Here is a 25,860-nt window from a genome sequence, read left to right on the forward strand (position 1 = left end):
CTACATAACAAAACCAAGAAATACTCATTTTCGAGAAAGAATTTTCCAAAAAGTTCAGCATGCCTGCTCAACTAAGGCGCATAGTCTTCAGTTTCAATGTGATAAAAATGAATTCTTTATGAAAAGGAAGGCTTAATGGTGCCCTTACCAACTTAAATTTGTCCCAGTATGAAAAAAAAATGGTCGTTTATAGGATACATGAACAGTACACAATGTCTGGCATTTTTATCAGGATCTTTATTCATCAATCATATTCTATAGTAAAGATGCTTTACTTCTCTGCTTAAATATCCCGAAGACGACAAAATTTAAAAAAAAGGGAAATTTCAGAATTTCCGATCATCACTCATTTACCAGAATATTGTATTTTTTGTTTCAAACATCATACTATTGTTTGTTATTATTGCTTTGATAGCATATACGGTTTCAAAGAAGCAACTACGATGAATAATTGACGCATCATTCAATTGAGATTTTTTGGAATTTCAGAATTCAGAATTTTATATTTTTCTATCTTAAAACCAAATTTTAGAAGTTCTCAAATACATTTCCATTGATGTGTTAAAACAACAACATAGAGATATCATTACCAACGATTGTTTGAAGTATGGTATTTGAAAAAAATGCCAATTTCTGGCGATATGGAAGAAAAAAAGGAAATTTCGGAATTTCCCCTTTTTATACAATGGTACAATCGGAAAGCTGTGACATTTAGTTGTCTAATGATAACTATATATGTGAATATTCGTTGTATTGTAAAAGAAGTTCGAAGAATAAAATAAATGGATTTTTGCCAAACGAGGTATAAAAAGTGGCCAGAAATAAAAAATTCTTCAGTTATATTTCGTTTACAAAATGATTCGTGTAGTGGAGGTATAATTGTACATTCAAATCATATTTTAGTTGATGAGTGGGAGTGGATTGAGGTGCAGAGTGGTTTATCTCAGCCAACGTACCAATAACAAAATCATACTTAATGTGCTTTGTCAGAATATGATACTGTGTAAAAACGTTGAAAATATAAATGCTTATATGGAATGCAGTTTAATACATAAAACGCATTGAAAGAATAAAATTTTGTTGGTAATCTCATTGTAAATGTTACCTTTCTCTTGGCAAATATAATTCAATTTTGTTGCACAGTCTTCCATTGTGAGTTTCCAAAAATTCGCATTTTTGAAGTATTCATAAGCTCCGCAAACTAAACTTCTTTCTGGAATGTCTGAATATCAAAAACCTAGCGTGTCTATATAAGTACAACAATCTTAACTTGATTGTCTTCCAAGGTAAATAAATATGTACATTCAAAAATCGATACGCGATTTGTAAATGAAACACCAAATCCGTATTCCGGTTTACATCATGATATTGGATCCCATCAAAACGACACCAATCACTTTTGAAAGTTGGAACTAAAACTTGTTTGAAATCAAACAGACATTATTAAACTAAGGCGCAGTAAAGTAACTTTGTAATATTTTTATTTTAATTAAAGCCACAGACAACAAATTATTACTATAATCAGCATTGGAAAAGCTAAACTGGTGTAACATATCCAAAATGGAAAAAAAATATACTTCCCCCTTAAAAAATAAAAAAATAAACATAACCAAAAAAACAAAAAAAAACCAAACAAACACAAATGTAATGAACATTTTTTAACGTTTACGGTTGTTACTAAAGTCCATGATTGTAGGTGAATCTATGTCATATAACTATGTATACAGCAAATATTGGCTTAGTATGTGTACATGATACATAATGTTATATTAAGTCTTTTAAAACGTTTTTTTCCCATTTATTTTCAGCAAAATTTCTATTAATCGAAAAACAACAATATAATAATTGACCAAACGGTAATGTTTTACCTTTTTCATACAATATACATTCCCCAGGTATGCACAGACCATTTTTATCATCATCACAAGCCACTGCAGTCGATAAATCAGGATCTTCTTTTGGGTCGTCGTTCTCACAAAAACAAGAATTAGGCTATTGAAACATAAAGAAAGATATGACTAAAGACATAAAATAATAGCACAGTGGCCTCATTTTCTAGTGGTGTTGCGAATTATTACTTGTATAGATGTAAATAGTAATCAATGGACCCACGGTTATAGCGGTAATCAAAATAATGTAATCCAGGGACAAAGACCAGACATGGAAAATAGATATACACAACAAAGAACATAAAGTAACTAAAATCATACACAAAGTAACAAAAGTAAGTGAGCAACTCGGACTCCACTAAAAACTGGGAGCATGGACCAGGTGCACCGGTAGGGTAAGCGTCCTCTGCTTTTGTAGAAATACCCGCCGTGTTGCTCATAAAAAGTCAAGTCCGGGGTAGACAAACGAGGGAAGGAAAACTATGACACGTTGAATAAATCAATTTTCATGGTGCTGATGGATACACCATAAAGATCCACGAGTTCATGATGACGACCATAAAACTTCTGTAGTGATGAATTCAATCTTGTAGCAACATAACCCTGTTCCAGAAGCCTATTTGTTAGAGTTCTAGCGCAATACAAAAAGTCTGCGTAGTTTCGGCAAGCTCTGGCATGACGTATGATATGCAGTGCATTTCCATTTGAAGAGTTTTGATATTTGACCAAATAATTACACACATTAATTTCAGTCATTCTTTTAACATTGGTGACTCAGCATTGTAAAATTTGTTGAACTTTAAACTTTGAAAATTGTAACCTGGCTCATTTCAAATGTATTTTGAAAATATTAAAATTGTACACCTATCGAATAAGGATTATTTTTTATCAATATATAAAATGCGTGATCAGCATACGCATTAAAAGAGTGTACCTTTTGGTGCAGCAACAATCCTTCTATTGTGCTATTCTATAGCAAATTATGCAAGTAAAACATCATATAAGTATTGGTTAAAATAAACTTACATTGTGATATAAGAACTTTACTACAGTCATCTAGTGTTATAATGTACATTGTACTTACATTGTAATAGATGAACTTTGTGTCGCATTCTTTAGTACAGTCATCTAGTGTTATTTTATCAGGTTGATTCTGGTCACACCTTTTTTTAGAGCCTTCATATTCAACAAAAGTCAATCAGAATTATTCAGATCATAAAACATACAGTAGTATATCATATATAGTAGGCATTCCTTTTGTAAAGCCCTACGTGGCATCTGATGTTTACAATATCGGAAAAAATACCAAAGCGTCAATTATAGAAAACAATCATATACAAAAAAATACAAGTTCAACACCTGAACGTGATACAGGAAACAGATACGAGACAAATGTTTTGCGATCGAGAAAAAATACCAATACCTTTAAAAACTTAAAAAGATAACTACAATAATACTAAAGCACTAGAAATAAAACCTCCACCCCCTTAAAAAAAAAAACCCCAATAATGACACTGCATGAGTATTCAGGAAGAATAAGCGTGTGTCCTGTTCCGCAATACATCACTGTAGTTATTAAATGTCAATTTCAGTGGGTTATCAATCTGGTAAGACTTGAAATATAATTAAATATATCTCGTCTCATCCGTGAGATAGAAGCGTCATGTCGGTGAATCAAATTGTGGTAACTTCTTTAGTGATTATGAAGATTTATAACAAAATTACCGAACTGATAAAATCTAGGCAATAGTTTAAAGAAATAGTTAAAAAAGGAAAGTCCGTATAACAAAGCAATATCAATGTAACGTCAGTTTGCCATGTGGTAGTGTGATGTACCATGTAGAAAATGCAAAGGTATGTATGTGTATAATATTATAAAAAATTAGGTTACTATAAAGACACTCCAGTTCGTTTTTGGAATGTTTTAGAATGAACGTCTGATTCACGATAGAGTAGGCCTTACTACTAACATACCGTAAGTTAAGTACAAAGGGCTTTCATCAATGTTTAGTTATGCATTTGGCACACCCAGTAATATGCCTCTGTTTATAAGAACTTTTGTGAAGTTTTGGCAACAAATATGGAGTAATAAAATCATCACTTAAAGTAATACCGAGGTACGTTATTAACATACATAGTGCTAAGTAAATATGATGGTTTGCCCAATAAATTTTTAGCTAAATCCTACATATATCGTAAGGCTAATGATCCATTTTGAATGAATTTACACACAAAACACTGAAATATGTGGGATATTCAATATGAAGTTGTTGTTTTCTGTAATTCGTCATCCGTTGTGAAGGCTAGATGGTTCCAATTCAAATGGTCGTCATCATCATAATTCAGTCGTTCTCCTTGCCTTTGCTTACTTATACGACATTCTTCCTTATTAAAATTCTAGAGATCAACGTTGACTGAAGTGAACATAACATCAAGAAGTTAACTTGTAGCACAAAAGGATTAAACATAGTATGGGTTGCCTTTCGGGCAAGAGACACGTTTCAACATAATACAGACATCATAATTCAAAAACAGACAATACATAAAAACATACATAAATTCAAAACTAAACCTAAAGGGCGTGCCGATGTCTTCTCGTGTTAGTTATTAGTGACAGGAAGTGACAAGAAACATAGTATCAAATTGATATTTTTAAACAAATGGCGAAACCAAAACAAAAATAATCGCAATAGTTACATTAAATAAAAGAATGTGAACAAAGGAGAAGATATAGCGACAAGTTTAAGAGACAATAAGATAGCAATCAAATAAATAATCTTCTGCCCCATTGTGAGTAGTTTATGTTTAATGATTAGGAGGAATCCTATTTTGATTATGATCTTAAATATTTGATGTTAATGCTGCTGATGAGAGGTTACTACTTTAAATACGTGTACAGCATATCGAAATTTACAATATATAAAACTGGTATTTTTTGTATTTAAGAACCACTGGGTCGATATCGCTGCTGGTGGACCTGAGGACCTAGAAGGTATTCATCAACCCATTAGTCAGACTTGTCGGACCCCGAATTATATCATATGATATTTTGCAGTATTCCAAATTTTGAAAATATGTAAAACCTTGAGGCTTCATTCCTTGCATTGCTTGTGGGAGAACCTCTCGGTGATGGATTTGGCTTCGTCTTTCGACAGTTTTGGTTTTGAGTATTTCTTGTATATTCTTGTATATAATATTTAATTGTATTGCTGCTGATGAGAGGTCACCTATTGAAACACGTGCACAGCATATCGAATTTATTGTATATAAAACTGGTATTGTTTGTATTCGAGTAATCGGGAGTCCGAGAAATTAAAATTCTTATATGTATTTCCCTATTTGTTTCGTTGCCATTTCAAGTTCGACCTTGAAAATCAGTTCAAAAAGATCTGAGTCCCTTGTAACAACAAAAATAAAGAAACTGATGATACACAAATGAACATACGAAAGACCATTAGCCGCTAACTGACACACCAGCTCCAAACCAGTTTTAACTAAAAAGTTCTTTCGTATGTAATATCAAACCTCATTTTCCCATGCGGGGTTAAGAACCACGGTACATCATAAATCATACAATAAGGATACAACCCGTGTCATGAGGAAAACTGCTTTTGTCCGTTAATTTCTATGTAACGAGCAAATGGGCGAAGTATAGGATCTTTTCTTAAGGGTTACTTGAGATTTATATGAAAATACCAAAACGACTATTCTAAATTATTTATTGGATTTGGCCCAATTTTTATTTGAAATGGGAAATATTATTAATAATAATTATGATACACACAAAATCTGAAGCACTTGTAATATGAATTAACACAAAACTCCTGCTGGTACCAGATCCTCGTACGAGTACGCATGCCCACCTACGCTGGCGTGTATCAAATTCAGGTATATTTTGCTTTAGGCATTATTGTGATGTGTATGAATAATCTAGTTTTGTAACTATTCACTATACAGTGATAATGCAAGATATACATATATGATATAATATTGTATAATTGTGATTTCTTGTGATATGTTTCGTTATTTTTATCCTCTATCCTACATAGCAACACCTAGATGTCCTGTACTACCATACATTGTGTACTAAGTTACAGCCCTAGTTTAATCCAACGAGGAGGAATGATCCGCCCAGCGAAAGCTATATTTTTATATAGCCTAGCTGGCCGAGTCGTCTAGGGCGTTGGAATTTGTGCAGGCGGTGTTGCTATAGATATCACACATTTTTATTCCCGCGGAGAGAACGACAAAAAAATTACTTCGCAATTTTTACAGCTCTTTCATCTTTGGGAAATTTTTCAAACCCTAACATATATAGATGTGTGTGCGTGTGTATGTGTGTGTGTGTGTGTTATTTTCCGTCATTCAAATGGTAATTGTGGTCTTGTAAAAATTATATCACACGGCATCTTAAGACATTTGCTTCTTCACTAAAGCGACTACATTTAAGACTTTCTATCATATCAATATACTCAGAAAATCGAGATAAAGAACACTACACGCATTGGTGGGTGTGTACTGAACAACTTTCAGATCAATTTCCAGGAAAACATACGACAACCGCGATGCTTTTTCATTTACAATTGTCAATTATTTATTTATCTTTGACAAAATTTTCACTTTATGAATATCCTAGTTTATAAGTTATGGCAGAGCCTGTCAAAGCAACCCATACTTTTTTTTATATCAAACTTAACTTCTTAAAAGTACTTTTTACAACTAAGTTATGTTGCCACAACAATCTGGTTTACTTCAAGCATTCTACGGTCAACATCATGAACTTGTTAATCTTTATGGTAAGGTCACCTCGACCATTAAATCGACTTTTTTACAATGTTTCTGGAGAAGCAGAGAACTATTTTCATAAACGATGCATCCGGTCTATATCCTAGTTTTTTGTCTAGACCAGGTTGCTCATTTATTCTAGTTAATTTGTGTTACTTTTGTCTGTTTCATATTCTTGCTTTACTCATATTTCGGATATTAATTTCTTCTTTTTAACAATATCTTATGTCTTCCCTCATACAACATTTGTACACAAAACCTACCTAAAGGGTTTAACTTCCGCTGAAATGTTACCCTAGCACCGATCCAAAAAGTTTTTTCTGTAGTGAAATTAAATGTGATGTTACTTCTCACTTTCCCACTTAGGCCAGTTCCAAGCAGTTTACAGTCTGGAGGAATGTCACTATATGTTGTAGTGGTGTTTGTCAGAAACACGTCATAATCTGTATTTTCTACAATAACAAAAAAATATCAGTAATATTCTTTCATTTTCTTAATCAGTTCATTGTTGTATACTTTACATTTGTATGTTTATTGGTTTTATAATCATACCATTATGACCGTAAGTACAAAATATAAAAGGAATAGGTATGGTGTATATGTCAATAGGACAAAACCAGTATGAAAATGTCAGCCCAAGGCCAACCATTGGTCTTCAGTGAAGAACGAGGAAACCCTAATATCACAGGGCAAACTGAAGCTGGCCCAAAAACATCATAATACTCAGGTACAGCGAAAGTGGTGCCCTATATAATCAAGTAACATAAAAAACAAACTAAAGGGGAATACGAAACAAGACATACAGAGGCCAGCAATTCCTGACTTGGGACAGACGCAAAAATGCGGCGGGTTTAAAGTACTTAAGCGTGATCACAACTCCCCCTTTAAAATCTGGCAACCGTGGAAAAATTTTACGCAATTAACCAAACTTTAAACTTAGGTCAAATAGGTCTGAGTTTGATTTATAAAAGTGTACAATCTAACCACTAGCAGTTAACTGTCATGTCAGATCCAGACTTCTGTAGCGTGTTTGATTTCTTACAATTAGGCCTCTAGAGCATGATCATATTGCTACAATTTTATATCATCACTATAGAAGTTTTATGGTCTTCATCATGAAATCGTAGATCGTTACGGTGTATCCATCTGCACCATGAGAACTGATTTGTTCACCGTATTACAGTTTTCATTGCTATTTTGTCTACCCTGGAATTGACATTGTATGAGCAACTTCGCAGGTGTTTTAGAAAAGCAGAGAACGCTTACCCTATCGTTGCACCTGGTCAATGCTCCCAAGTTTTTCATTTACCTTTTTCATTTGTACATATTAATTTGATTATTTTATGTTCTTTATTATGGTTTCAAACTTTATTTTAGCTTAAAGATTTGAGGAATAACCTGATGAAGTGTCATCTATTATTACTAGTTCGCGGAATATATCTGCAATTAAGCGTAAGATTTATACAAGAATGCTTTATACTATCAGAAGTTGTGCTATTATCAGAAAAGCTACCGTCATAAAGCTGACGTGGAAATGCATTGGCTACTAGCCACCTCGCGAAGTCCATTTTATGATTTGATCATTCTTAAACGTCCAATACAGTTGTATAAGTTGTATTAACTTAGTTCCACAGACAGTTACGTTGTGTATTTTTAGAAACGCCGCCGAGTTGCTCATAAAAAGTCAAGTCCGGGGTAGACAAACGAAGAAAGGAAAACTATAACCCGTTGAATAAATCAGTTTTCATGATGCAGATGGATACACCATAACGATCCACGAATTCACCACCGTAAAATTCAGTAGTGATGATCTCAATCTTGTAGCAACATAACCCTGTTCCAAGTCCTAGCGCGATACAAAAAGTCTGCGTAGTTTGGGCAAGCTCTTGTATAACGTATGAGTTGTGACATGAACACTCCGTACGCAGGTGTTGAAGAGATGAAAGGAAAGTTGACAATTCTGAATGAAAAGTTATTACGTTTGTCGTAAAGTGTGGTCAATAGTTTTCCTTTACCACAGATTCCTAAGTGTAGGTCAAGATACGAGGCTGACTTCACAGTGTCTGTAGTATCCTGTATCTCAAGTTCTGTTGGGTAGATGCGATGTATCAAATCCCCGAAATTAGGAATGTTTTAAGATAATACTACATCTATATAGCGGAAACTGAGATTAAAGGATCTAGCCAAATGATATTCTTTCTTTCTGATCAGATCAGCTATAAAGTCAGCTTCACAAGAGTAAAGGGATAGGTCAGTATGTAAAGGAGCACAATTTATTCCCATTGAATGCCGACCGTTTGTTGAAAAACACGTCCACCACACTGGACACATATGTTGTCAATTAAATATTTCAGCATTTTGTAAACACCTTTCTACCTATGTTATAGCTTTACAACATGCTTATATGATACAAGCTTGATAAAATAATTGTTTCATTTTTTTTTGTAACTTTTTGTAACTTTATTAAGTATCATCATATATTTAGATTAAAATATTTTTTGCAAATCCGTTTTAAGTGATGGTTCTTTACCCTATATCGCAGACCCTATACCACACCGCGTATACCTTATATTACACCCTACACTTATTTTATACACCCTTTATCGCACAACTACTTTGAACACTAAACGTATAGCAAAGTATGAACATGACATTTTAAAATCTGTATCAGATTCCGTATCAACTTTTCGTTCAATCCTAATGTCGGTGGCCTTTTGAGTTATAAAGGAGTATTGTGTTTATATGGAATTTTATACACAGTTTTTTTTTATGTAATATGCAGTATTTATTACTTTCTTTTTTACATTTTCTTTTTATCAAAACAATTCGTGTTAGTATTGCCACCCTAGTTACATTTAGGAAAAGTTGTCATATTTATCACATGGTCTTTTGAAATATCTGGCTCTCAATTCATTTCTTAAATGATTACAGTGCTTTTTTGTCAGTGATTTTAAACGGGTTAAATAGACTAACTGGACATATTCAGATATGATCAATGTACTAAATTTTAGTTGACAATATTTATACTCATTTACTGTATATACACAGATTGCTTGTATTCCAATGAGGCTAATTGTGCTCCTCTCGTAGCCGATTTGTTCCTCTACTGTTATAAATTACATGGCTATTCTATTGGAGATCATTCAAAGCGAATTTGATAATACTTCTGTTATAAATCTTGCTGACATCTTAACCATGAATAATCGTAACTATGTTCAAGATAGTTCAAGATATCTACCGCCCCGTGCGGTCCGGTTGTCAAACGAATAAGCCAGCAGCCAAGCTTGTCGTAAAATCCGATTAGTGCTCAGAACCCTAGGGCACTTTACCCACAGTGCAACTGGGTTGTGTGCCCCATGTGGTGGAATGGGGTACCCCTGGCATGTGACATGCTGGGGTCGTCAGGTCATAATACGGAAAACCTGACCGCAAACCAGAGTGGTGCAATGTGTTGAGAAAGATGCAACGTTCCTCGCACGTTAAAGAAACCTGTTGAATTCTACCGGAGTAGAAACCATTGGGCTCCGCCACAGAAGTCTATATTGCCCGACCCTACCCACCTCTCCCTATTTCCTGCAGCAATCAAATTTTGTCGTCACTATTATCCTTGTGTCCCATCCAATTTTTCATTTCATCATCATTTCATTTTCATTTCATCATCATTTCATTTTCATTTCATCATCATTTCATCTTCATTTCATCATCCATTTCATATTCATCGCCTGAATAAAGCTGAAATATTGCTGCTTGGGCGTTAAACCCCAACAATCAATCAATCAATCAATCAATCAAGATATCTACCAAATATGACTCAAGTTGATCAAGTCAAACATAAACAGTACTCGTACACCTTTTCTTGATTTAGATATTACACTAGTAAAATGGCAGCCTTTAAACAAAAATTTATAAAAAGAGAGACGATTTTGATTTCCCTATTGTTGATTTTCCATTCCTAGATGGTAATATTCCCGAAGAACCCTCCTAGTGTATTTACATTGCACGACTGGTTTATTTTGCTTATATTTGTAAAAATATATCAGATTAGTTTCATCACAGAAAAGCTTCTACACCAGAGGTACCGATTACAAAACTTCTAAAAACATTTACTAATTTTTTTCGCCGTTTTTAAAGTTTGATACATAAATATAATTATACTTGCATGTTTTTAATTTAAAATGGTGTTGGCCACCCAGTATATTGTGGAAATATAGTCAATAAAGCACATTCTTTCAAACAAAGTCCGATGGATTTATTTACCGCCCTGAATAGAATTATTCAGAAAGATCATTGTCTATTCTTGGAACTTTGTTTCAAAAATAGTTATTCGGTCCCTTATTGCAACCTTATAAAAACAAGTCATTTTTAAGGACTAAACTACATCTAAACTTACATATCTAGTACTTGACGTTACTACTCCAAATCCAGTGTACTAGTATTGTAGTAACTGATTATTTCTTATGCAGGTAATTTGGATGGTATTGTCATTTATCCGACGCAGTCGGTATTGAGTTCGCTTTGACATCACGTGACATCCATGATGTTTAACCATTATGATAGCAACCGTTAAGTTCTAGGCTCAATTAGGGGTATTGGTATCCGGAATATTTTCAATCACGTTTATTGTTTGAATAATGAATAATCTTTCACATATTGAATAATTGGAAATAGCTTAACTGAAATACGAAATATAGCACATGGTCAAACAGTTCACCAAATAATCTCTTATCGGATTTGGAATTTAAAAAAGCGAGAAAATGCGTCGGATATATTTTTTAAAAGATAATATTTGCTTAATATGTCCTTAGCTATCTTTTTTTTAACTGTGAACATTCTTTAATTGGATATCCATTTTTTCTTTGTGTTGTATATTGAGATATTTCATAAGGGAAAATTGGACATATTACTGAGTGACTTGTATGATGTTTTATTTTGTTTCAGCTCATTTTTATCTTACATTAAAGGGATTGGTTAAGGCTTTAAGAAAGTAATTTAACACCTCCGCAAAATGCGACCATCCACAATAAGGGGATGTTGGTCATTAATAAGTCTTCGTGTCTTTATTTGACTTTTTAGCATATTTCACCATATCTGTTACCTTTAGATTTGACGTCTAACCGGATTGACTGCACACCGCACATTACATTTTGCAGACGCATAAAATAACTACGTTGACTATAAGTCATAGAACTCACTACGATTCTCTATTACATTTTTTTATCGCATCGCTATCCTGATTTTTGTCCGATATATAAAACCTCAACATACGACTAGATTTAGGCAGAAAGAAATTATCCACTCTTTTTACACTGATAATACAGTTTTACATAATTCTATTAAAATATCATACACATGTCTATGGGTGGTTTTTGCTTGTTTGAGAACGGAAGTTTACATTAAAAGATGAAATGATCGATAAGCATTGAATTTATGTGATATAATCCAGTTTCCAACAAAAACACAGGGGCTCCTTATAATTGACTATATATAGGTCATATATACATTATCAGGACCCCGATATCTATATATAGCCATTGCCAGTTGTTTAATCTGGCTCCGAGTAATTTGAAACATGCGGGTCATCACGGTCACGAAAGAGTAAGCACTCATATCAAGGGAACCAGGATTTTAGCGGAAGTCACCCGATTTAAGAACATATGGCATTAGTGCAGTTTCGGATGTTTAAAGTAAGCCAAAATCAGTGACAGAGAATATTTGACGGTTAGCGACTTTGAAGACTTTGATTATAATACTTCTGTTCTCATATTCTTTTTTTTTTCGTTTCTGTCATTACGTTAAAGATGTTCTATTAACAATCCGTGATTATATCATTGTTTCTATATAATATGATTTAAATATGAGCTGTCTAAAGGGCCGGATGTTTGATACATTATACTTACTCGATGTGACATAGTTATCATTTATGTTAACACAGGTCACTAAATTCATCAAAATAATTAATTGCTTACTTACTTACCAGAGGGTTTGTATTAAAGAGCTCTGTATTTTTTTTCTTGACAAAAGAGGGTACACTCTTAAGAAAAATCAAAATTAGCCAATACTCTATTAAGAAAGTAAAAGCTATAAATGTCAGAAAGTTAATGAATTTGCATAATTGAAAACTATTAAGGTTAGCCGTCAGCCAACAGATACTGATATATGCATATTGGAAGCACAATAATGTCATAATTTTTGTCAAGGAAGTATATTTAGGTAGACACTTCTACATATAACTAAAATTACCTTATAATTGGTGGTATTTCCGTTTTCACACTTTCTTTTTTCGTATCGTTTTATAAGACTTAATTTGATCCAAAAATGCTTTATAATTGAAAATTAAACATGTTGAGGCAAGTTTTGATTTGGTCACTGATATCATAATTCAGTTTGTATTGTATTCTAAAACATGGACGAGAATGTAGTATCACGAATACTTCCTAGACATAAAGTATTAACACATGAATATAGTTTTGGAAGACGACTATAATGAAGTACATTTGTACACTTTGGCAACATATTACTAGTTTTATGTAAAGTGTTATAACTTTTCGCTCGGCATATAGTTAATAAGATATTGCTTAAGCATTGCGGAACGCAAATAATTATATTTAGTGTGTATCTTTATGAAACAGTTCAATTAGTTTAATTGTTATATTAGTGGAATAATACAATGAGGAATGGCCTACCTATTTCCACAGATTCGGTACCTATCACATAAGTCCATATCATTACAAAAAGTATTGAAATAAAAACCATATTTTCAATATTTAAAAAAAAACTTCTAGTCAATGCGTGTTCAAACATGTATAAACCGGAAAACAATTCTTATGAAACATTTCCTTGTACATAAATTATACACGAACAAACGTTAATGACTGGTCAATTGAAATTGTCAATAGGAGGAAAGATCATATGATACATGGCAATGTCAAGGCCAAAAAAAAACTGTAAAGTTAGAGAGTAATCAAGGGAACCAAGGCCATAGCGGTAATCAAAAGCATGTAATCCAGGGACTTAGACCAGACATGGAAAACAGACATTCACAACAAAGAACACAGAGTAACTAAAATCACACACACAAAGCATCAAAATCAAATGAGCAAATTAGAAACATTCGCATTGTCCTGACTTAGTACATGTATTTCTGAAAAAAAAAATAATGGGTTTAACCAGGTTTTCTAGCAGGCCGCTTTACCTCCGCTTACATCTGACTAATTGTTTCCGAAATTGCCAAAGGGCAAAATTTGTAAAATCAGTAATCGAAAGAAGATAAATAAAATTCATGAAATTATTCTACGTTTTCTTGTCAGACTATTTCTAAGTAAGATTTAGGTGTAGGAAATACCTGAAAGATATGCGGGACTATGATGAAAATGTATGAGGGACCATCAGGATTTTCAAACGGTGGACAATCAGGATTTCAAATGATGGACAATCAGGAATTGTTTTGATTGTAAATTGGCTCTGAAAACATGTTTTTTAATTGTTGATAGTTATGACCAATTAATACAACATTATCAATATTTCATATTGTTCTCATATAATGCCTGTGGAACTAATGAAAGTACCACTGTCCGACGAACCAGTTAATGAAAAAAATGTTCTTTGTTAACAAGTCCTGTGTTGTCCTGCGCCTTACCTCACATAATTGTTTTAATTGCTCGCATGCTATCATATTTTTGCTATGGTTGTTCGACAGAAAAAATAACTTTGGTGTGGTCAAAATGTCCAAAAAGTAATTATTGAATATGAATAGGTTATTAACTGTAGTTTTCAAATTTCCAACATTTTTATTTGACAAGACAAAATCGTCTACTAATTTGTTAAATAAACAATAAAAATTTATTTAGCAATTTTTTACCCTGAATTACATGTGGGAAAATCAGAACATTTTGTGTGGGACAATAAGAACCATGAAAATGAACTGTGACAATCAGGAATAAATCATTATAATGAGTAACTATTGACAGATTACAGTTTAACATCCCATGATAGAAATTACATGTATTTAACTGAAGATGAATGACCAGTTGAACTTGCCTAACATGCTGAGCTGGATCTTTATTCTGCTAGCTCACAGAAGCAACAGCCCGCAAATATGGATTGCCACCCCACTATGATACATCATTCTTAGTTTGAGCTAACCACATTTGTCTCTCTACCACAAAACAGCATGTGGTTGGTGCCATGGAGACGAAGTGACTACAAATTTTGAAGTTTTTGATGTGACTTGGTTATGAATTGTACCCTTGATCTAATGCACTAAAAGAGAGCATGGTAAATGATATTTCAGTTGGGTTAAGAAAGTAAGAATAAATACTAATTTTAAAGTTTGTACTTTATTTCTCAAGCTTTTCCTCATTTGAGATTTCATGCTTCATTGACCATATTTTTTTCAATCAATATAAAATGATGTGATATTTAGAGATTTTGTTTACTTATGTGGCTGTAAAAAGGGCTCGAACTTGTAAAGAGATGATTTTTTTGTGTATGTACAAGACATTTGCAATTTGCCACAATGTGTCAATTAGAACACAAATTATCTTTTAGTATTACATGCCTATTTTGCGTCAATGGCAAATGCAGCTTGCATGACGGTACCGTCGGAAAAAAAATTCTGTTAGCACATCAAACCGTACTAGACGGATATAGTGAAACATGCATATAATCACATGATAACGAAACGTGAAATGTGACTTCACGAGGAGCAGGCAAGAGGCGATCTGCAAAATTTACATTTTGAAGAGGATTGTTCTCTGCAAATCAGAAATACATGGCGGACAAGTTACAAGAAATTGATAGTTGTGATGACGTCAATCAGGAACTCCATTTGACACTAATCAACCGTCATTGTGTCATAATGTCGAATGCACAACATAAGATTGAAATTAGTTGAAGAGACAATTTGTTACACGGACAGGGTTTCCGAAGCATGGGCACTTCATATTGAAAAGTTATTATCCAATTTTGACTCGGACCGCTATTACAAAAGAATCAGGAAAAGCTGATGCTGTAGCCAATAGAGTATGAACATTTGAAACATTAATCAAAAACCTGCGTGCCTTTTCCCATACGGTATAGAAGGAATAACAGAAAAATGTTGGCGACTTAAGTCGGCATATTGAAATATAACATACTCAAGATCAACTTAAATGGTTCGTGGAATAAGACAAGGTAGTGTTTTCTAGGTAAAACTGTATCTAGTCTTCATCGACGGGTCCTGGGGTAAGTCGAAGCGTAAATAGGTTAATATTCCGACTTGAGCGAACGATATCCGCTCAAAAGAATAATTAATCTTGAACTGACAATTTTAGAGCTATTAATCAATTATGTGAGTACACAAAAGGATACCTGGAAACCCATGAGGACAATGATAATGTCTCTTTTGCGCTCTGGCGCACACCTAGTTGCTGCATATCATATTACTTATGCTAAACTCATAAACACTGTATTGAATCGTAATTGTTTTTATGGGTGAGCTTTGGAACTTGAACAAGACTGAACTATTGCTATTGGAAATAGCTCAGAGATATATTGCAAAAGCTATTCAGGTGCTCGACAAGCGAACACGAGCTGACTTGTGCAATGATCTTCTTGGTTGGAGAACAATAGAAAGTTATACAGTAGACACTAGAGAACTGTTGTTTGTCGGTAATGTTTATCTAGAAACACATCTACTTCCAAGAAAACATTTTGCTACCAGATTCATTACATATTGCGCTAAAGAAGATGATCCATCAAAACTTGTGCGAAAGTCTTATCTCAACACATATTGAACAAACTTTACAGTACATAGGTTGGGAGTAACGAATAAATGTGTCGCCTAGGAATATTCTCGGATTCTTTTTCAATATAAACCGATATTTGTGCCCCACAAGTAAAGATTTTTGTGACTCAATTGTTCGAACGTCTAAGTCTTCCTGATAAAGCACGTAAAAAGAAACTAAATACAAATATGTATCATCATACAGCCCAATGTATCAGCTTTACAATGGTACCAAGAAATTTGCGGTAACACTCCTTTCAATATCAAATCCCCTTGAGTATGTCTCATTTGGTATTCTATGTTTAGTGTTATCATAATTAATAGTGCTGGGTTTCTTATGATTACAAAATTTGCGTTGACAGAATTAATAAAAAATATAAAAAAAAAACAAATAGGATTTTCGATTTCCTCCCTAAAAAGTTGCATAAAATGGACTCTACAAGTTAGCTCTCATCTAAAAAGTCTCAAATTTGGTTTCATGCGATAAATAATTCCATTCCCTAGTTTTAAGTTTAAATAAATATTAATCACAAAGAACCAATTTTCAAGAAGAAATTTACAAAAAATGTTAAAAATGTTACCCCTACCCCTAGAAAACTGGTCTCAGTATCAAACAGAATTCTCGTTCACAGCATACTTACACTGTAAAACTGATATTGTAGGCATTCATAATTAAGATAATGATGTACACACCATATCTGATCAATTCAGGCCCTCATATTTGCAACTTATTGCACACATTAAATTGATGTTGATATGATAACATTAAATACGTGTTTTTTACATAGTTGTTTAGGGCGAAGATGGTCATTTCTCTGTTAATATAATTTGGTTGTGAACTTCATTCAATTTTAAATCCACTTCCATGTGCAACTTTTGTTTACACTATTTCAACTTTCGAGATTCCTTTTGTCTTCTGAAAATAAAAGTAAAGTACACTTGTTTTTGAATTATTAGTAATACATGTACCACTTTCAGTATTGGTACAATATGTAAAAGGTCCATTCACGTCAGTGGTGATTTGATATACAAATTTGATAATTGGTGAAATTAATGTTTTTGAGTTTTTATAATAAAATCAGTGTCAATTTACCCTGGGCAAGAGCTGTTCCAAAAATAGCCACTTTCTCCGAAGAACAGTTTAGCGTTATATAGCGTCTGTAACCCAGTACTGACCAGTACTTCAGAGTTTACCACCAGTATGTAGTACCCCGTCAGTCGACCCTATTGTAACATATTATTAATCATTTCGGTTCAATTATATCTTCTTACATTTTAGCGTTAATAATACGAACATTCAACCCAATTTTTAGAAAATATTTTGAAATAACCTCATTTATTAAATCGCTATCCATCCTCGTATCCGATTACAGATAGGTATTAATTATTATACTTCTTTGTGCTCCTCTACTTGCTGACATAATCCTTGACTGTTATGAGGCTAACTATAAAGCTGATTTGGTCCAAAGGAAGAAACAACGTTTTGGTATATACTTTATTCTCAGTTTTTGATATATAGATGACGTATTATCTTTTAAAAATTTTAGTTTCGGGGATTTTAAACATCGCATCTACCCAATACAACTTGGGATAAATGATACTACAGACATCGTGAGGTCAGCCTCATATCTTGATCTACACTTAGAGGTCAATGATATAGTAAAAGTATTGACCAAACTATATGACAAACGCGATAACGTTTCAGTACGTATTGGCAAAAGGAAATACAAGATTGCATGCTTAAAATGCTTTGGAATTTGAAATGGATCAGAAATTAGTAAGGCAATTTTTGGATTGATTTGTCTAAAAGCACTCTTCAGACTCAGGGGCAGATCCGAATTTCAGGGATTTTTTAGGGAAGGGGCCTTAGATAGAACTAATAGCTGTGCAAAGCATGGCAATAACATTTTATGGGTGAAACATCAATATTTTGTTCAAGTAAGATTTCTTTTCCCATTTTGTTTTTGGGGGATGGGCATGCCTGTCTTTGGATTCAGACCTTAGACTGTGTGACATTGATTATGATTTTCTAGTCAAATTATACCAGGCTACGTAATATGGGATAATTATATAACAGTAAAACATGTATAAATCGAACACCAAATGAACTAGAAAACTGCCTAAACAGAAAATCTCTGAAGTTAATTGGCTTGAACCAGTTGTATCTTCCTTCTCAATTTAGTGCATTAATAATCCCATGGATTTTCTTCACAAACATCTTTTTTCTTCTAATATTAAGCAACAATAAATACCTCTTCCCTTTTTCAGATTTTGAAATTCAATAACAGACCAAGACAATGATAAAGAAAGAAACGTACTTTTGTGAACAAAAAACAGTTAATCAAAAATTATAATCTAAAATCATGTTTAAGTGTTGTTATAAAGTTTGGACTAGACAGACAAACAAACAATTGGTATATACCACAATAACATTATTATTAAACATGTAAGAAGGCAATATCAAATTATTACATTTCTCACGGATTTAAAGTAGTGTATGTACAAGTAATTTTCCTAAATTGTTTCAAATAAATGAACCAAAAATTCATAAATTTTCAAAACTCTGTCAGAATAATAATCTCATACAAACGAAAGGAAATATTGAATAACCTCTGCAGTCGTGGATGACATAAACTATTTCAGAGGTTTTTTAGTATTTAAATATACTATTCAAATACCTACTTGGTTCAAAAAAGTTTTACAGTAAATAATGACACACAATAAAATGAATGAATGAAGAGATATAGGCTTATCACACAAACTTTACAAACGTGTATATAACAGCGAGTTTGATTAAGTATGCATTAAAAATCAATGCAAATTGTTTGATGTAGTACTTACAAGAGAATATTAAAGAATAATAATAATAATAATAATAATAATAATAATTAAGCATATGCTGGCACATATGCCTGTGAAATGGTTTATACTGTCTAAAACATAGGTAGATCCAATGGAGGGCAAGGGGAGACCCAAACCCGGGATCCCTCCTCTTCAGATATTATTGATTGCGTCACTGTAAGACTATGGAGTTTGTGTAGTTTGGAATCCATTGTATATTGTTCTTTATAAAAAAAAGTTTAGAGACCTATATAACAGAAACTGTTAATGGCAACATGGTTTAAGGTGGTTTCCGATTTAGAAAAAAAACCTTCATAGTGTGATTTAAATTCAGAGATTATATCCAGAATCTTCCCACTTTCATAATCAATATACACCCAATTCAATTAATGGCAACATGGCAAAAATGTAAAGTTTTGCTAAAGCAACATTAGTACAATCACCATCTTTTAGTGTAAAAAGTACGACAACTTGAACACAAAAACAACCTGAAAACAATTGAAATCAAAATGGGAGACTACTTCGCTATAGCGAAATTATATCCTGATAAGCCCATCAAAAGATAAACATGCTTATAAATCACAAGACTTTATCATGTGCAGTAATATGCACTTTCCTTAAAAAGATCTCATAAAGTGGGGTCAATGTGTATGCTGTGAAAAACCGTGTTTTTTTAAGTAAAAATTTCCTACGGTATGCCCCATCTAGGAATACTTGGAACGAGGGTATTCATACAAGCCGTACTTAGAGGCGAATCTAGGGTCATTAATAGGAAAAAATACTAAGCGAAATGAGGCTTAACAATTTTTGGAGGTAGAATTTGTAAAAATCAAGATTTCAAGTACTTACAAATATGTTTTCCACAAGTTACATTTAAAGATTCAAATTTGTGTTCATTTTGTAATCAGGGCATAGAAAAAATAGACCATTTGTTTTCTGATTGCTTTGTCACCTTGAATGTCTTAGATAATTTTCAAATTCTTCTAGCCCCGTGCAGGTCCTGGTGTCAGAAGAATAGGCCTGCATCAGCGGTAAGCTTGTCATAAAAGGCGACTAAACAGTGCTCAGAAACCTAGCCGGGGGCTAGGCACTCTACCCACAGAGCAACTGAGTTGTGTGCCCCAGGTGGTTGAATGGGGTACCCCTGATGTGTTACGAGCTGTGGTTGTTAGGCTACAATACGGAAAACCTGACCGCAAACCGTAGTTGTGCACCGTGCTGGGAAAGATGCCACGTTCCTCGCACGTTACAGAACCCTGCCGTGGTATTTGATAGGAGTAGGAACCTTTACGCTCCGCCACAGATGCGAAATTGCCCGATCCTACCCATCCCTCCCTTTTTCTAGTGGCAATCTAAATTTTTCGACTCTGTTGCACTTGTGTCCAATACCTTTTCCATATCATCATCATTTCATGTTCATCGCCTGAATATAGCTGAAATATTGCTGCTCGTGCGTTAAACCACAACAATCAATCAATCAAATTCTTCTAAGAAAGTACTATTATGATTCTGTTATGAAAATATCCCTTTCCTTTCAGTGTCCCGAGGCAGATATTAAATATTTTGTTATGTATTGGAAACCAGTATTTAGAATGTAAATTAAAAGAAAAACTGCCTAACATTATTGGTTGAAAGTAAAGAATTGGATATTACTATCCGTTTGAATATTTTATTGCAAAGAGAATTAATGTTTTACATAAATTTGAGGAGATATGGGCCAACAGTCTATGCAAAGAAAAATCTGCTAAATATACTTCCAGCAAGACTAACCAGTAATAGCCCACTAATACAGAACACCACATCGCGTAGATCTGTTTCTGAGAGAGTACAAGAAAACCTTGACGATGTATAGGATAGGAGCATAGAACACCTTCCTGACGCAGAAAAAACCAAAATAGCAAATTTCTCAGCAAATTCCAGGACGTTTCCTCAATGACAATATAGATAAAACAGATCGGGTAGAGCATCGTATCAATATAGGCACAGCAGCTCCTATAACTCCTATAAGACTTCTAGGAGACTACCGCTTGGTCTTGATCCAAGGGACAGAGGAAAAAAATCCTTCTCTACCATTCAAGCGCTCTATCAATTCACTGTCGAGTCCTTTAGGATTTGAACGCTTTATGGAAGAAGTCCTTTGAGGTTTACAATGGTTTGAATGCCTACTTTAGATGGATGACATCATTGTCCCGGTCCTTACTGTTGATAAAGAACATACCAGACTTGAGCATGTTTTTACGAGATTCCGAGAAGCCAACACAAACCTTAAACCATCCAAATGTATCCTTATTCAGAAATCTGTCAAGTTCCTAGGACATGTGGTGTCTGCCGAGGTTTAAGACATGTAATGAGATTTACAGAACTCGACGACCTCTACAGGACGCCTGAAAAGGAAAGAAGCTAGTATGGACGAATGAATGCAACAAAGCTTTTGGGTGGCTCAAGCAAGCCATGATAAGTCCACCAGTACTCACATACCCACATAATGGACAAGCATATTCATTCTTAATACAGATGCCACTACTGTAGCATTCGGAGCAGTTCTATCCCGTGAAATTCACGGAAAAGAGCAAGTCATATCATGCATGAGCAAGGCCCTTAACAAACTCGAAGAATCATACTGCACAACAAGGAAATAACTCTTAGCAGTTGTGATGGCTCTGAAGACCTTTCACCATTATCCTTACGGTAAAAAAATGAATTGGAGCACAAACAATACTGTATTAAGTTGGTTGAAGAACTTGCAAAATCCTTCTGGTCAAGGACCAAAGAGGCTGTAGGTTTTAACTTCAACATGACAGAGTCCCTCAGAAGTGAAAAGAAGCACAGCAATGGTGATGCCCTTAGTCAAGCTCTTACATGATATGCAAAAATTATGAAAAACATAATGAAGAAGGCACAAATACAGATTATGAGAAAACGGTCAATCTTGACGAACACCTTGGTGGAACTGAAAATCCCTTTTCCTTGTATGATGGAGGTCAAAAGGGAAACGAAGATCAAAGAATAGAAGATGAAATGGTCGCACGCGAGAAGCTTTCCAAAGAATAACAATTAAAAACCCTTACTGAAGGTACGTACAACGAGAGCTATAACAAGAAGTCAACAGCCTGAAGTCAAGAACAGTCAACTTTTAGTAGGATGGGAACCATTACAGATAATTCAAGAACAACTACCAAACGATCCCCCAGTGCATTTCACCACTACTTGTTGCAAAAGATAGCGGGGAAATAAGACCTGTTTGGAGTAACATTTCACCAAAGTGTGCAGGATTGTTGACCTCATGGGCATAATGAAACTCAAAACTACAGATCATCGTTCCAACAAAGAAAGACAAGATGAAGAGAAGCTTTGCCATGACATACCAATCTGTCAACAAGGGTTTGAAAAAAGGTACCAAGAATCAAAGACAACTTTAGCTCTCCAAATACGAAAGAATCTGTTCAAGAATACTGCAGATGATGTGACCGCTGTTTTGCACGCAAACTGAAGAACGACAGTGTGGTAGCCTTCTTGCCCAGTACATAATTGGATAGTCCATGGAGAGAGTTAAATTGGACATATTAGGTCCGCTATTCATTACAAAACAAAAAGAATAGGCACATATTGGTGATCATGGACATGTTCACAAAATGAACAAAAGCTGTACCCATCCTTCACAGGATAGCATTGTCGTTACCAACAAACTCGTTGACCAGTTTGTCAGCAGGTTCGGAACCCCATTACAGCTCCATACAGATAAAGGGACAAATTTTGAATCAGAAATATTCAAGAAGATGTGTAATTTACTAGGCATAGACTTGACCCGAACCAAGACTTACATACCACAATCAAATTGGGCAGTTGAAAGATACAACAGAACTCTTCTGACTAAGTTAACTATTCATTGTGAAGAGGAATCAAATTTACGGGGTCAATAGCTGCAGCAGGTGATAATGACTTATCGTTCGTCCATTTACAAGAGCACCTCTAGGACACCAAACCCTATGGTCCGGGAAGTAGCATTGCCACTCCTAGTCGTAATCAGCGTTACTGTCGAAGACTCAACGCAACCAGTCTCTGATGCTGATCTGTATATCATCAACCTGAAAAAAAAATTACAAGAAAATCATGAAATTGCAAGAAATTTGTGGTTTTTTTTTGACACAAGACGGATCAAATAAAGACTGGACATTCTTTACTTCTTCAATGATGTCATTCGTGAAATGGCAAGGGCAACACCGAGAACCTTTAGGAATCAAAATATTGTATATCATGAACACTTTAAACCTGACATCAGCAGAAACAACTATCAATTTTGGACCTGGTTTCCTGCATATAATACACTAAGCATGAGATTTTGTATTGGTAAACTGACAGATGGTGGACTTGAAACAGCATTTGACATCACTTTATCCAACCTTGCTTTCTGATGTGACAGATTTGGTGTTACTTGGAATATTTTTTTAGCTGTGTGGTCTTTGATCTTGTAGCACTTATGCCTACATCTATTACAAATTACTCCCTCTGGTTTGTCTAGTAGAAAATATTTTCTCAGTAATTTTGACAAATCTTTGTTTACTGGTCTTCTCTCACATGGTTTTGTACGTTTGTTGCATAATATGCAAGGTAGTGACGAGGATCAGAACCAGGCATCCTATGAAAATAAGAATACTTTTACAACCGTAAACTAAGACATATAAGAAACGATATTCTTATTCGAGTAAAAAACCGAATAATTATGGTAGTAACAAAAAAGAAAGAAAGAAAGAAAGAAAGAAAGAAAGAAAGAAAAAATAATAATAAATAACACAACGAGATTTGAACTTTAAATGATATGTTCATGTTAACGCCGACAAAACCACTCGATCACGATGGCCTTATTTGCATATATTTACATGCGGCAAAAAGATAATAATGCTTTTGACAGCCCGTTATGTGTTAAAAAATCATATTCAGAATTGTAAATAAATCGCAGTGTTTCAGCTGCTACATGTGTAGCCTTTGTTCGAAACGCAGAAAAAGGTGTGTATGATTAATATATTAAATCAACACAAGGGCAATTTAAGTCTGGTTTATAATCAAACAGTAACACGTATACTTGTACAGGCATATGTAAAATATTAAACAATTAAAATAAAAAAAAAAACTGAAAAAAAAAAAAAATAAATAAAAACTAGATTTGAACATTCAACTGCACAAAAATCTGAAAACGCAACCACTAGACCACGGTAGCTCTGTAATCGATTTGTGTAAAAGATAGTCATATATCAACGCGGTCGGGAATGACAAAAGATTACAGGGTGTTCGTCTGCTAAATATATCCTGTTTTTCCATTTACGTCTGGCTTATAATCATACAGGAACACGTATTTACATGCATACAAAAGATTAAATAATAATAATAATAAACAAAACAAAAACAAGCTAAATTCGAACATACAACCATCAATATGCATATAAACTGGCCACGTAACCACAAGACCACGGCAGCTCTAACTCAAGATAGCCGAACACTTAGTCATAAATCGACGCGGTCGGGAATGACATAAGATTGCAGGGTGTTCGTCTGCTAAATGTATCTGGTTTTTTTTTCAACATACTCTTATGTTATGACTGAAAATTTTCAGGATCATTTCAGTTATACGAACGCTCATATAGATCTATAGTATACTACCCTTGATTATGAAAACGTTTTTCTCTGTGATTTCCGTGTTGTCTTCATTCTTTCCATTTGCAACCTCAAATTTATTTCCGACTTTGATATTTTTATTTACATAACATGTAAAAGTACACAGTAGATATTGAAAATTATTTTAATAATTGTTTTATTGTGGGTCTAGCATATCGTGGTCTACAGACAAAATTCGCTGACAACAATATTCCGGACCATGTAAAATGCACTTCATCACACTAAAATATGATTCGGATGATTATAAACAACTGATTAAGAAAGTTCTGACAAATATGTACCTGTATCACCACTTTATCTTCAATCATCAAGTCTGTGAATTAAGTTGAACATCTTTTTCCGGATTTCAGCAGCAGACAATGTAGATGTTTATTTTTAGAATTACGATAAGGCCGCAGCTTTCGACCACGGTTTAACAGTTTTATTTTCGAAGACAAATACATTTAAAAATAAATTCACAAAATTAAATTATGGTCCTTGCATGCTACCACATTGAATTTTAATAAAATAAAACCTTTTTTAATCTAAAATGCGCACTTTTCTGTTACCGACGTTCATTCGGGCAATATAATAACCGTTTTTAACGGTCAGACAATATGACTTCTTGGCATATTTGAAGACTATGATATATTGTGTTCATAATTATTGAGTTATCTTTTCTATTGGTAAGGTCGTAAAATTCAGGATTTTGCAGGGCCGTTTTTCTTAAAAAGCGTTTTTACTCCTTTGTCTTCGCACAACTTGCATGGAATATTCTAAAACATCTGACAATGAAGTTCTTGTTATTAAGGCTAGAGACCACTTTCCATAGGCTTCAATGCTAATTTCACAATATGCAATGACTTCCATGGTTTATACCTTAACTTTTACTTACAATAAACTATGTATCAGTATGATATTACATGTGACATC

General features: G+C 33.9%; 1 protein-coding gene across 9 annotated transcripts in view; it reads right to left on the reverse strand.

Moving 5' to 3' along the window:
• The window catches only part of LOC148619782 (uncharacterized), a 94,004-nt gene that overhangs the window by 11,414 nt on the left and 56,730 nt on the right, over window positions 1–25,860 (reverse strand). The window contains exons 1-5 of one of the 9 annotated variants that reach the window (XM_088580038.1): window positions 13,358–13,510; window positions 6,938–7,126; window positions 2,974–3,065; window positions 1,869–1,992; window positions 1,106–1,213 (exon numbers count right to left, since the gene is read on the reverse strand). The exons of 6 other annotated variants lie outside the window; for them this stretch is intronic. In XM_088580038.1, coding sequence (XP_088436164.1) covers window positions 1,106–1,213; window positions 1,869–1,992; window positions 2,974–3,065; window positions 6,938–7,126; window positions 13,358–13,475 — 631 coding nt within the window. In that variant the 5' untranslated portion in view covers window positions 13,476–13,510. Of the gene's footprint in view, window positions 1–1,105; window positions 1,223–1,868; window positions 1,993–2,973; window positions 3,066–6,937; window positions 7,127–13,357; window positions 13,511–25,860 lie in introns of those variants that run through there. 2 more of the 9 variants (XM_088580037.1, XM_088580045.1) reach the window with 2 other exon arrangements.

Source organism: Perna viridis, chromosome 4 (assembly GCF_037379345.1).
Source record: "Perna viridis isolate PV_CMFRI_1.1 ecotype Kerala chromosome 4, ASM3737934v1, whole genome shotgun sequence".
Classification (NCBI taxonomy): domain Eukaryota; kingdom Metazoa; phylum Mollusca; class Bivalvia; order Mytilida; family Mytilidae; genus Perna; species Perna viridis.